We start from the raw sequence: 13,895 nt of genomic DNA, 5'->3' as shown, positions 1-13,895 counted from the left end.
CGCTTAAAATTGATCAAATTAGGTTTTCATGTAATATACAAATATGCCCCAGTGAAACTTCCATTCTTTATAAATAATTTGCATCCATTTTTAAAACGTATGTATTAAAAAAAAAAAAAGTGCAGCTGAGCCTCAGGAAAACTCCCGCCCTCTTCTGTCCCTCTTCTCCTTCCGTCCTCAGGGAACCCAGAGATCCCAGCCTTGTTGCCGCCGCAGCTTCTCTTGGAAGGCGTTGGATGTGGTTCGGCTGTCATAGAAGTGGGGCTGGTGACAGATGCTCTGTGGAACGGGGGCTGGTCCCACATGAGGAAGAGTCACCCCTGCTCCGTCTGGCGTTCAGAGTTGTGCAGGGATTTGAGGGGGCCCGTAACTCCTCCGTAGAAAGGCCTTTGTCGTGGCCGTTGTGGCTGTTTCGATGGAGACCATTTGTACTTTTATGACCCTCTACGCACAAGCCTGCTGCACCCTGATTGCTCTGGCTCTTGCAGCGCCTGCCCATGCAGACTTCTGCCCGTTCACTTATTTTCCTGATCTTCTTACCCAGATTCGTCTCAGGTCAACTCTTAAATCCAAGCCTGCTCGTTATCAGGGGGAAGAAGTATTTGCCTACCTCGTAATGTCTTCCAGTGAAATATTTACGCACTGAAATAAGTGCCATTTTATTATGTGCAAAGGTTTAGTAATTTCCCATTTCTCTTATGCTAGAGGCCAGGGACCGGCCAACTTTTCCTGTAAGGACAGTAGGCAATGTGTGAGGCTTTGTCTTCCGTGGGCTTTCTATGCTGCATAATCATTTTTAGAAAAATTTAAAATAGGAAACCCATTCCAGCTTAGAAACGGTGCATCCACAGCCACGCTCGGAGCCGGCGGCTGCGGCGTGTGCTTGGAAGACACGTGCTTTCCTGGCTCACTGCTCGGCCGCGGCTCACGCCACAATGCCAGGCACTCTGCATTCCCCAGACGTCGGGGGTCTTCGGTGTTTGTGGGTCCTCCTGGTCTCCCCTCCACGCGGCTCCTGGCAGGTCCCCTGTCTGCCAGGCACTCTGCTCCCCACCTGCTCTCCCAGGACACAGGCCCAGGCTGGCTTCCCAGGGGAACTGTCCTCCACCTCCCTGGTGACATGAGGTTCCCTGGGGCAGGCTCTGGTCTGACCCATGACCTCTGCTGACGCTCGCTGACCTCCTCTTGTGAGCCCACCCTCCCACTGCCCAGGTGCTACACCAGGGTGGCAATCAGTGGGGAACTCTCTGGAGTTCAAGGACGTCCCCTGATTAAGCCAGTTGCCACTTTCCATGGTGTAAATGCTCCTGCATGGCCCTTGTCAGGCTAAGGGCTGCCACTGCCTGTGGAGATGGGCAGGGCAGAGAGGGCCACCCGGGCCATCAGAGGTGGCAATCTCCATGGCCAGTATGAACTCTAACCCTTCAGAGCCCAGAGCAGACCCCGACACAGAGTAAGAGATACAGAACACCATGGATTGCTGCTTGATCAGCTGATTGATTGGCTGCAGCCCATGCTGGGATCTAGGCCAGTGGAGCCCATGCTGGGACCTGGGCCAGTGTAGCCCATGCTGGGACCTGGGTCAGTGGGGCTCAGGTGGAGAAGGAAGAGACGCAGAGCAGTGGACTCCAGCTTCCCCATCTTTCTTTCCAGAATGACTGGTCACCAGAGAATACGTGAACAGACAAATTTATGGTGACAAAAATCTCATTATAAAGTACATACATTAAAGGAGTCATGCATATTTTACTTCGTAATAAAAGGTTTTATACTGAAAATGCTAATGAAAAAGTTAGAAAAAAATATGTCAGTAATGGAATACTTTAATAGTGTGATAATGTCCAAGAAGAAACAATTTGTTTGAGTAATATCCTCATTTTAATCTTGAAAATGAGATGTGAAGTTGGGTTGGGGGAGGCAGCAGCTCTTCCCTGTGGGAGACGTCAGGTAGCCAGAGCTGGGGCTGATGCAAATTTCCAAATCATGGTTGCGGGCGGAATCCCACAGCGGTGTGGGGATTCTTCTCAGGTGGAGCCGGGGCGGCCTCGTGCCTGGAGAGCCGCCTCTCCTGTCTTCAGTCGCCGCGCCTCCCGTGCCCAGACTCTTTCAGCGCTGTCGACCTGTCTGGGCACTCTCCTTATTTTACAGGTCCCTTACAAGCACACACGAGGACGAGGAGCTCTGTGCAGGGCAAACAGTGTGAAGGCACAGCCCAAGGGAGACCACCGTCAGGGTCCGGAGAGAAGGGCCCAGCGACAGTGTCTCAGCAAAGCCTGACTTCAGGTGATCCCACGGGGCCACCCCAGAACTGTGAAGCAATGCCCTTGACCTTCACCCCACTGGAGGGGGGGCTGGGCTCTCAGATTCCTGCACAGTGGACTCCGCTTCAGGGACCCTTGGGGACACAAGCTCTCCAGCACCTCTACCTCTGTGCCCTTGAGGACAGGGCAGCTCAGAAGTCTCAAAAGGAGCCCCAGGAGGACAGCTGCATGTTCTTGGCATCTGAGGCAGAGCTCAGAGTCCAGGGTGTGTGTGTGGGAGTGACAGAAGGGACAGGAGACTTGGGTCCACCCAGCACCGTCGGTGGGAGCGGTCAAGCTAATGACGGTGGTCTCTCACTCCGAGAACCTTTCGAAAACACTCTGGATTATTCAGAGCACATCTTAGATTATGTTCTAAGGAGAGGGTCTTTCCCAGCCTAGATTAGCTCTCTGGCTTTATTTCTGCTTCCAGAGACTTCACGGATTTCTGCTTGAGAGTACCATCTGGCCAAACCTGGGTGGGACATGGAATCGCACTCTCTGCTTCCCCCACCCACCTGCACACTACCCGCAGGGCTCTCGGGCACACGGATCCTGTCGCCCACGGGGGCGGCAGCAGAGTGAAGCCTGGTCCTCCGCCTGCTTTTTAAGGACCCACCATCGTACACCGGCTTTCTAATCTGGAAGAAGATGCGGGTAGCTCTGAGAGGGGCTGATGGGCATCTGGAGTGTTCTGCTGTAAACAGCTCCCCACACGCAGGTGGGTGCGACGTGGTTTTTGATCTCTCCAAATGAACGGTTAAGCTTTCATAGCTCAGGTGCTGTTTTCCATGTCTCCACTTTGATTTACAGAAACATCACAGGACTTGACGAGCTGGCAGAGGACACTAAAGGCAAAGTTAATTTCAAAGTGTCTGGTTACAAAAGCGTCCCGCTTTGCCTGAGCAGAGTTGTTTTGATGCATCCAGATTCGGATTCCGGGTCTGGAGCGAGCTTCGTGGAAGGCACAGACCTGTGTTCCTAGGGGAGGCGGAAGTCGCTCTCGGGTCTCGTGCTCCTGAGCGCTGGAGAGAAGGTGGGGGTAGTCCAGGGTCTGGGAGCGGGCGTTCTGCAGGGAGAGTGCCTGGCTCCCTCACTTGCCAGCCGGAGACCTGGACACCCTGGTCTTCTTGGAGCTCAGCTTCTCATCCTTAAATGGAGAATCGTACTATTGTCCTATTTGTGGGAACGCTCTGAAGATCGCGAGAGAAGACATCAAGGGCTCTTCAACCCACGCGACACATGAAAGAATACCCAAAGCCGATGGTTGTATCGCTCCAAAGATAGAGGCTGCAGAGTCCTAAGATAAGACCTGAGGGAATGTTGTCCTCTTCTGGCCCTGCGTGCTGTGGGGGCGCCCTGGGAAGCCTCCAGTTTGGTGTGTGCCCTTGAGCTCTGAGCTGGGGCCTCGGCAGGTACGGTCCCTGTCCACACCTGAGCAGAGCCAGAACCTGCTTGCTGGAAGGGTTGAGTCCCTCCTGCCGGCAGGCTCGACTTTGTCTCTTGAATGGAGCCCTCTCTAGTGAAAAGGCTTGGAGTTTGAATCCAGCGTCCAGAGGGGCCCAGGTCAGGGACAGTTGTTGGGAAGTGGGAAGAGCTAACCACGCTGAGGGATATCCTACATCGTCCTGTGCAAGAGGACCAGACAGCTAGCAGATGCCTCCACGGCGCCAAGCGGGGTGAGGTCTCTGAGGTGGGTAGGAGGCTGCCCGTGCCCGTCCTTCTTCTCAGGGACGCGCTGCTGACCACACCTGGAGCTACTCCCAGGAGAACACGTGCTGTCCGCCCGTCTTCCATACCAACCAGTCCAGCTTCGCAGCAACGCTGCTTCCCAGCACAGGTCCCCAGACCCTGCCCGTTGCAGCAATGTTCCCTTTCTGTTTCATCTTCTCTGGGGTTGAAGCAGGGGCGCTCTACCACTGAGCTACACCCCTACCCATTATGTTTTTTTCTAAGACAGGGTCTTGCTAAGTTGCCCAGGCTAGCCTCAAACTTTCAGTCCTCCGGCCTCAGCCTCCTGGTGGCTGGGATCACAGGGGAACACACTATGCCACCAAGGTGCAGGTTATTGGACTCACGGATGGGAGAAGAGCGGAGGGAGCCGGGGAGAGCGGGCCGTGCCTGGGAAGGTGGCGTCTCAGTGTCTGGTTTGCCCACCTCTGCCCCTGGCCGGCGCTGTGTTCCTCCTGACTCCCACTCACTTACCTCTTCAGCGCAGGGCCTTTCTTCTTCCTCGATTGCCTGCGTGTGCAGATTTGATCCACCGTGTCTTCCTGATCTGCTGACTTGGCGCACTCTTTCTGGAGCACACAGTACGTCCCAGGGCACGGCCATCTACCTGGACTCTGCTTCTGTGGTTCGTGATTCCAGGTGTGTGTTAGAAACTCCAAGTAAGAAAGTCAGAAAGGCAGAGGAAGAGGGCAGAGGGAGGGAGCTGACCTGGCTTGACCCAGAACAACCGGAGCTCTGTAGGGCTGGTGGCCGGTCACCGTTTCCTTTTGAGGTCCCTCCTAGGCAATGCTGATGCAGGTCCAGGGGGACAGTCACGGCGCTGACAGGGCACAGTCTAAACTTCTAGCCAGCCTGCCTATTCATCTGCAGATGGCCTTCTGGGAAAAACCAGAAGCTGTATTCCACGGTAAGTGCGGGTTGAAAGATGAACACGACCACGCCTCTCAGGACACACACAGATGCGGGATCCTGTTCTTCCCCTCAGAGTCAAACACGACAAAATGATAATGACTGCCAGATACGCAAGCTTTCTGGAAGCTCTCAAGTGCTGTCTATTTACAAAAGGGTATTCGGATTTCCACTGATGTGCCAGATACACACCATGAGCTATTCCAAGCTGATCGGCGCGTGCAGAACGTGTCAGGGAAACTGTCAGGAGCTCGGTTCACAGCCCCGTGCAGCAGAGCCGCCGAGAAGCCCCTCAGGCGGACCAGCCTTCAGGAGAAGACACGCGCCTACGGTTCTGCCCCAAGTTAAGGTGCACGGCCTTCTTGAACTCTGTGCTGGCCCCCAGGTAATCTCAACTTGGAGCCCTCCGTCACCACATCCGGAGAGAGGACTCAGCTCAGAGGAGACCTGACCGCGGGCGCATTTGGGCCAGCAGAGATCCAAGGGAGAAGGGGATCTAGCAGCACGGACCCTCCACCTCGGGATACAGGAGCAGCCTCAGGGAGGTCAACCGGGCTCCTTAGCTGCGGGTGAGCTGGAGTCCCGGAAGCGCTGCCAGGTGGAAGGAGCTTAGCAGGGAGAGACCAACAGGTATTTACAACGCAGCGAGCGCCAGAGGCAAGGATGGGCGTGGGGTCCAGGAAAGCCCAGTGTGCCCACGGGGCAGGGAGGTCCCCACCCTTTGCTCATTCTGCCCCACAAACGCTCCTTTCCTGTGACTCAAACAGTGAGGGGCAGCTACGCACAACCTTCCTAGAGATTTTTCCATTTCACCCTGGGACAGCCATACCAAAATTCTTATAAACTGTACGTGTAAAGACGCAGGTGCCTTCTCTGCACCTGGGTCCCACATTTCTTCTTGTCGTGGACAGTGAGTCCACTGAGGGCTCCAAAAAGACAGCAACATGTGACTTATGAAAAGCAGGGTGTGTACCTGTGTGTGTGTGTGTGTGTGTGTGTTTGCATGCGCGTACTGTGGAATATTATTCAACCAGTACAAAGGTACCTGCCCTTTGCCACAGGTGGATGATCCTGGAGGACATTGTGCTAAGTGAAACGAGTCTGACAAACTCGTGCACCATCTCACTTCTATGAGGAACGGAGGGAAAGAGAGTCTACAGAGACAGAATGAGAACAGGGAGCCCCAGAGCCAGAGGGACAGGAGGGCCAGAAGAATTAGATTGGCAGACATGTGGGATAAACTCGCCCAGGTCTGATGCCCAGCCAAGGCCACAGTAACCAGGGTGTGCCGTGCGTGTACTTCCCGTGGAGGGGCCCCTGGCACGTCCCTCACCTCACCCTGCACACGCCAGCCTGTTGGGGGGAGGGAGGCTGTCCCACCTCACTAAAACCCTTCGCTGTCTGTGCGTGCCCCACAGCACGTTAGCCACCCTGAGCACACACAATGGCATTCGTTTTAAAGAAGAAAAAGAAGAGAAAATGGGACTATCCATGTGCAGATTTATCCACAAACACAAAATGGTGGTGGGGGGAAGGGCCCCGCCACTGGTGAGCTGGGTCTCCAGGTCCAGTGCGGCTCGCTTCCCAGAATGAAGCTTCCTTCCCAGGCCGGTGCGAGGTGAGCCTGCAGCATCCACAGCAGGGGCATCGTCCCGGCCTGGCTGCTGTGCGCGACTGCTCCGCGCGTCTGTGGTGAGGTGGCTTGAGCGGGTTGATTCCTGCAGCCGGGGCCTCTCTTGGGTCTTGGGAGGCTGTTCTCCTCCCCCCTCTTCCTCCTGCCCTCCCTCTCTCTCTCCATGTACTCCCTCCCTCCCTCTTTCTCACGGTCCCCTCCACCCGCAGTACCTCTTCCCTCGCACTGAGAAAGAAGGCCGCTCCCCAGCAGCCCCCGCCCCCGATCCCCGAGCTCTGTGCCGAGAAGGCTGTTGAGGGAGGGCTACGATGTTCCCGTGGCTCTGCCACCTGTAAGAGGGTGCAGCTGAGACTCCCGAGCGACCCTTTTGCAAAGTTGTAAACTTGAGTCTTCAGGATGATCTGATGGGCGGAGGATGCTTCAGCCAGGGAGGCCTAGTCAGCCCCTCTCAGCGCGCCTTCCGTGAGTCCTCGCCCCCGTCTTCGCTCCTCCTCCAGGGGTGGCTGGCATGATACTGCTTTTTTTAACCAGTCATGCAGAATAGCAGGCGTTGTGTATACCAGACTATCAAGAGGTGAAAGAGGTAGCCAGTGGACTCGGCCAGCGTGAGGAGTTGCTGATCTGATCCTAGTCGTTAGCTTGTACTCCTTTCCAGGTGCAGGTCTGCAGGATCCCCAGCTGCCTAGACTCCGGTACTTGTCTCCATTACTCCTGCCTCCAGGTAGCACCTGGCCACGTCTCCTTGCCCATCAGCATGGAGCCCTGGGTTCTGAGCTCTTACCCACAGGCCTTGCTTCCGATGCTCTGAAATTCTCTCACCAGAGAGAAAGCAAGGCCTCAGACCCCCATAGAGTTCTTTGCCCCCACCTCAACCTGGCTGTGGCTTTGCAAAACTGAACGTAGGTAGCATAGAGGTTTCTGAGCGGGAGAGGGAGTCCTCTGCGCAGGCGGGTGGACAGCACTTAGGAGGTGCAATGCTCTTTGCCCAAATTATCTGCAGCACCCGGCCGAGGCTTCTGTGTGTGCAGCTCACAGAATCAGGGAGTCGGGACCCTGGAGCGCTGGGAGTGAGCCCAGCAAACACGGCAAAGCCCATTTCGATGGTGTGCCCCTCCTAAATGCCCCGTGCGGGTGACACAGGCACAAGTTCCCGGGGTTGCCACGCTCGGTCCCTCACGCTTGCTCTCTCCCCTCTCCAGCGCGGGCGGCACCTCCTACGAAGTCATGCAGATCGACGTGGAAGTGGAGGAGCCCAGTGACCCGCCCGCCACACAGCTGGTCACATGGCAGGTGGAGTACCCAGGAGAGATCACGTCTGACCTGGGAGTGTCCAAGATCTACGTGAGTCAGAAGGACTTGATCGGAGTCATCCCGCTGGCCATGGTAAGAGCACCTGCCTCGGGCTGTTGGTACAGAACTCCGGGACTCCGGGACGGGGACGTGCCGCGCTGTGACCCAGGCTTGGTGGGGAAGGTCAGTGAGCAAGAGCCAGGCTGGGGGGAGAGTAGACCGTGACGCTTGCCGCATCAGCCAACTCTGGAAACGTGCATTTTTAACTCCAGGTATTCAATTCGAGTGTCTTTGTATGAAAGTCGTTGCTGCTTTGATGTCTGCGTGTCCTGCAACGTACATGGTTTGGGGAGTCCAGTCGCGAGCAGCGGTGCAGGCCGCATCCAGTCGGGTGGCCACGCCTGGTTGGGTGGAGGGCTGAGGCCTCCGTCCCTGGGCATGGCACGTGACTTAGATTCTGCTGCGAGGAAGTCAGGTGCGTGGCCTTGCCAGCAGAGGGGCTGTACCTGCTGCCGTCCTCCTCCATTTCCCTCTGAGGAAACTGAGGCCAGAGAGGCGCTCACCTCGGTGCCCAGGGCTCACCCCTCTCCGCTGGTCTCGGCGAGCTTCCTATAAAGCAGAGCAACACAGGCCAGTCATGGTCTCTGCTTCCGAGCCCTGCAGCCCCCACTCCATGCGGCCTGTTTCTCTCTCTGAAAAAGGTGGAGAGAAGCAGCAGCTGCTGGCCAGGCACCGTCAGATGGAGCAGTAACTGGAGGGTCCTCGGGAGGAAGGCAGCCCGGGCACCCCAGCTGTCAGCTCTGACTGCGGTCACCCGCGTCACTGCAGCCGGCGGTCAGGGTGAGCTCTTCCAGGAAAGGGCCTGTTCCAGCCCCGTTTCTACCCCTGGGGTGCCAAGCAGCTGCGGGCACTGCTGATTCTTGAAGGGCATGGATGTTCTGGGTTCCAGTGCTTTGGGTCTGGTGCGTCTCCGGCAGGGCTGGCTGGGCAGCTGCGGTGGGACAGGAGTGAAGGCGGAGCCACGCCTGCCCCGTCCAGAGCGCCCTGCGTCCTGCTCCCTGGCTTGGGGGAGGGCTGGCCAGTGTGGGGGTGGTGGTCACCTCGTTGTGTTGCTCTGATTTTTTGCTCTGACGTTCATTGACGGAGATTTGCAAGCAATCAGATACGAATCCCAGAACGTTACAGAGAAGGAGCCCATCCTCCAGGCCCAGCTGAGGAACAGAGGGGCAGAGCGGCGGGTGGGCTGTGTGAAGCAGCGGGAAGCCCCCGAGGTGGCCCGGAGTCACATGGGCTGATGGGGTCTGCAGGAATCGCTCTGGCTGCACGTGGAGAATGAGTCAGGGGCCAGGCGACCTCAGAGGGCTGAGCCGTGCTCCCCCAGCAGCTCTGAAAGAGACCTCACGCCGGGTCTCGGGCTCATGCGTCTCCTCGGCACTAGATTTCCTGTTGGAATGGGAGCAACCCAGGCTTAGACGAAGGCTCCAGGGACTTAGGGGATAGCATCCTATGGCTGAGTGACCCCAGAGGTATTGTCCTCATCTCAGTAACTCCAAATAAATGACAGACACGTCCACACTGCAGCAATGGAAAGAGGGCGAAGGAGGCAAGGAGTGGACACCATCTCTTGCTCAGTGCGCCGCCTCTGCTCCCATTCCACTGGCCAGGGCCACAGCCCAGTGTGTGGATGGGGGACTTTCCCATGCACTGGAAATAGGTGTGAAAGAAATTTGGGGATAAACAATGACTCCAAAAAGTCCCCCAGATAGCTCCATGACACCACCGCACAATCCTACAACATGAGCGATTTTTCTGTTACGAGATACCCTGTGGTTTATGGGTTTGGACAGAATCCTTTGCCTACCTCTCTGAGTCCTGGAGGTAGACTTTTAGAAATACCTTTTTATCCACGATATGAATCAAAGGGTCTGCAGTATTGTAACGCTTTTTGTAACAGTTGCCACATTGCTTCTGGAAAGTAACTAATTTACAGTTCCACCTGCTGAGTATAATGATACCCACTTCCCTGCAACTTCACCAACACAGAATATTAAAATTTAAAACAGAAAATTTATTAAGCAAAAATTATATCTCTGTGTCGTCTTAATTTGCCCTCCTTGGGCTACAATTTTTATTTCCTTATTAAACATTTGTTCTTCGCCTGTTTTATTTTCCTACTGGGGATTCAACTTCTTATTATTCCTTTGTTGTAAATCTTTTTATAAAAGGGGAAAAAACCCACATGCTATTTAATTTACCATCTTGACCTCTCTTTTTTTAAAAAAGATTTAAATTTTTTTCATTTTAGTTGTACGTCACAGTAGATGTATTTTGACATAGTATACATACATGGAGTGTAACTTCCCTTCTTGTGGTTGCACATGATGTGGACTTACACTGGTCTGTACTCACATATGAACATAGGAAAGTTACATCCAGTTCATTCTACTGTCTCTGCCATTCCCATCCCCGCTCCCAATCCAGTGAACCTCCACTCCTCCCTCCCCACCTCCTGTTGTTAGTCAGCATCTGCATATCCAAGAAAACATCCAGCCTTGGGCTTTTTTGGGGGGAATGGCTTATTTCACTTAGCATGATAGTCTCCAATTCCATCCATTTATCAGCAAATGACATAATTTAATTCTTTATGACTGAGTAATATTCCAATGTGTATACGTACCATATTTATCCATTCATCTGTTGAAGGGCACCTAGGTGGGTTCTATAGTTTAGCTATTATGAAATGAGCTGCTATGAACATTGATGTGGCTGCGTCACTGTAGTATGCTGATTTTAAGTCCTTTGGGTATAAACCGAGGTGTGGGATAACTGGGTCAAATGGTGAATCTTTTCCAAGTTTTCTGAGGAATCTCCATACTTCTTTCTAGAGTGGTTGCACCAATTTGCAGTCCCACCTGCAATGTATGAGTGTGCCTTTTCCCCCATATCCTCACCAAAATTTATTGTTACTTGTTTTCTTGATAATTTCCATTCTGACTGGAGTGAGATGAAATCTTAGAATAGTTTTGATCTGCATTTCTTTAATTGCTAGTGATTGTTTTTTCATATATTTGTTGACCATTTGTGTTTCTTCTGTGAAGTGTCTGTTCAGTTCTTTTGCCCGCTTACAGGTTGAGTTATTTGGTTTTTTTTGGTGTGAAGTGTTTTGAATTCTTATGTATCCTGGAGATTAGTGCTTTATCTGAGGTGCGGTTGGCAAAGATTGTCTTCCATTCTGTAGGCTCTCTCTTCATATTATTGATAGTTTCCTTTGCTGTGAAGGTTTTTAGTTTGATAAAATCCCATTTAGTGATTCTTTAAAAAAAATTTTTTTTAGTTGTAAATGGACACAATACCTTAAATTTTTTTTTATTTTTATGTGGTGCTGAGGATTGAACCCAAGACCTCACACACGCTAGGCGAGTGCTGGTGCCATTGAGCTATGCCTCTAGCCCTCCATCTATTGATTCTTGATTTTCTTCTTGCTTTAGTAGTTTGGGGAGGAAGCCAGTTCCTAAGCTGGCATGATGGAGGTTTGGGCCTACCTTTGCTTCTGGTAGGCACAGAGTCTCTGATCTAATGCCGAGGTCCTTGATCCACTTTAAGTTGAGTTTTGTGCAGGGTAAGAGGTAGGGGTTTAATTTCATTTTGCCTCATATGGATTTCCAGTTTTCCCAGTTTTCAACTATTTGTTGAAGAGGCTATCTTTTGTCCAATGAATGTTTTGGGTGCCTTTGTCAAGTATGAGATACCTGTATTGATGAGGGTTTGTCTCTGTGTCCTCTATTCTATACCTTTGCCTACCTGTCTATTCTGGTGCCAATACCATGCTGTTTGTGTTACTATAGCTCTGTAGTATAGTTTAAGGTCATATTGTGATCCTCCTGCTTCACTTTCCTTGCTGAGGATTCCATCTTGACCTTCTGTGCATTGTTCTGTGGCTTCATGTGTGATCATGTTGCTGTTCCCTGGATCTCTAGGACTTCTCCATCTTGAAGGACCAAAACACTTCCCCCTCCTCCTCTGACATGGGAAACACCTTTCTATATGTCCGTGACCTGAGCCATTTGATTGACATGTAGCACACAGCCTTACCCATTTACTGTTCACCTGCTGATTTCACAGGTTGCAATTTTTTTAGACATGCAGAGGGCTTTACCTGCTTGATTTTTTTGTGTGGACAAATCCACTGACCTTTTCCATAACAGAAAACACTCTTCTTCCACTAATAACTTCTAGGAGGAAAGAGGGACCTGTTTTATTTGTTTATAAAATCTCCAAGTATTAAAATATCCCAACACAGCACACATAGGCCAGCAGATCTGCGACCTTCAGGAAGTGAAGCCAAAGGCACACTGGATAGCACTGGACGGTTATGCAGGACGGAGGACATGAGGTCAACTTGGACAGCCCATGGCCTCCCCTTCTAGGTGGACATGTGATTCCACCTCCAGGAAGCTGGGATCTGAGGTGCAGCTTCCCCTGGTGTCCGGGGCCACGAGGGCTTTCCCATTCTCTTACCCGGTCATTCATTTTGTGAGCTTTCTTGAATTTTTTCCAGGTTAGGAGATGGACCTTACTCTGTCCTGGGTGCAGTGTGGTTTTTGCCTACGTCAGTGACCCCACGGTGACCCCACATCTCAACTGGGAGCCGAGGCGCCTTCTCAGGGGGGCTGGCGTCCTCCGTGGGGACACAGTCGCTCTGAGGAGAGAGGTCTCGCTCCGTGGTGGCTCCTGGCTGTGGCTGCCACGCGGTTTTGGAGCTCTGCCGGGCTGTGAGGCGGCTCCCATGCCTGCCGGGCCATCCTTTAAAACTCGGTCATGAGTGCCCTTCATCCCACACCCAGCGAGCGCGGTCTCCGCTCCATTCGGGAAGAGTTGTGGGGTCTGACGCGGGTGGCTGTTGCTGTCAGTTCAGCCAAGGGAAGCAGCGGCTCCTGGGCCCCTGGGCTCCTGGGACGTTCTGACCTGGCCCTTCCGCGGCAGGCCCCTGACCAGTGCATGTTTTGTCTTGTGCCTCAGCTTTGACGCCGATCTTTGGCTGTTACTGCTGAGCTGGGGCTTGCGCTGTGCCTCAGTCTGGAGGTGAGGTGGGGACAGACTAGCTTTGAATTGCCCTTGAAGTCAACAGAGGGGAGCCGGGACCCTGCAGCAACTGGACAGCATTCACACTGGCTGAAGGGCACAGGCGTGTTTGCCCACCTGGCCCTGCACATGCCTGGGAGGCCACGGGTTCTAGGACCAGCCACATGCTCCTCCCCGTGAAGCGCACCTCGGATGTTCACCAGCAGGAACCCACGTGCTCGCCCAGGCCCTGGCCCACCCCAGGCCCCTGATCCCAGGGCTCTTCCTGGGTCCTGGCAGCCAGGTGGGACCCGTGGTGGCCCTGCTGTTTCCCTGCACACAGGGAGGACGCAGGCTGCATCTGCTGTGGAGACCCTGCCTCGGGGAGCCGTGGTGCCAGGCAGCTGTCTCTGCATGCCGGGGAAGCCACAGTGTGCACACAGATGTGTCCTTGATCCTTCAACAGTTCATTTTATCCTTGGACCTTCACCCAAACCCAAGCCTCTTCCCGCAGAAGCAACCAGGCTCCTGGGCACGACCTCGGGCTCCCATGCTTCTCCTTAGCAGGGGCCGGGGCTCCCCAGCCCCAAACCCAGCCCACAAGTGGGAGGCATGCTGGCCAGTCTGGCCCGCCTGCTCTGACTCCCCGGAACACTGAGTTCTTCCCTTGGACAACTCCTGGGCTTCCTCTTCCTTTCTTATCTCACTGTGTCCTCTTGACTCTTTCTGGTCAGCGTCCTCCTGCACTGTGAGCCAGGAGATCTTGCCCATCTCTGTCCACCTAGCAGACAAAACTTTCCCACTCGTTTATAAGCACACGGTCCTAACGTCATGAACTTTCTGACGAAGTGGACTTTGGGTTGCGCTGGATGGAGTGCATCTCCCTCCTTAAGTGAGGGCTGCATCCCCCCATCAGCCACTCCTCCCCTCAACCCCCAGGACCTCAGACCAACGGCCAGGCACACTGGGCA

At 53.8% G+C, this 13,895-nt stretch overlaps 1 protein-coding gene across 1 annotated transcript in view; it reads left to right on the top strand.

The window, feature by feature from the left end:
* TMEM132D (transmembrane protein 132D) overlaps positions 1 to 13,895 on the top strand; it is a 504,756-nt gene that overhangs the window by 345,001 nt on the left and 145,860 nt on the right. The window contains exon 4 of the mRNA XM_079152482.1: positions 7,773 to 7,956. Within this exon, the coding sequence (XP_079008608.1) occupies positions 7,773 to 7,956 (184 nt within the window). The remainder of the gene's footprint in view (positions 1 to 7,772; positions 7,957 to 13,895) is intronic.

Source organism: Sciurus vulgaris, assembly GCF_902686455.1.
Source record: "Sciurus vulgaris genome assembly, chromosome: 8".
NCBI lineage: Eukaryota > Metazoa > Chordata > Mammalia > Rodentia > Sciuridae > Sciurus > Sciurus vulgaris.
Note: the sequence above shows the minus strand (reverse complement) of the source record. Positions and strands in the feature narration are given on the sequence as shown.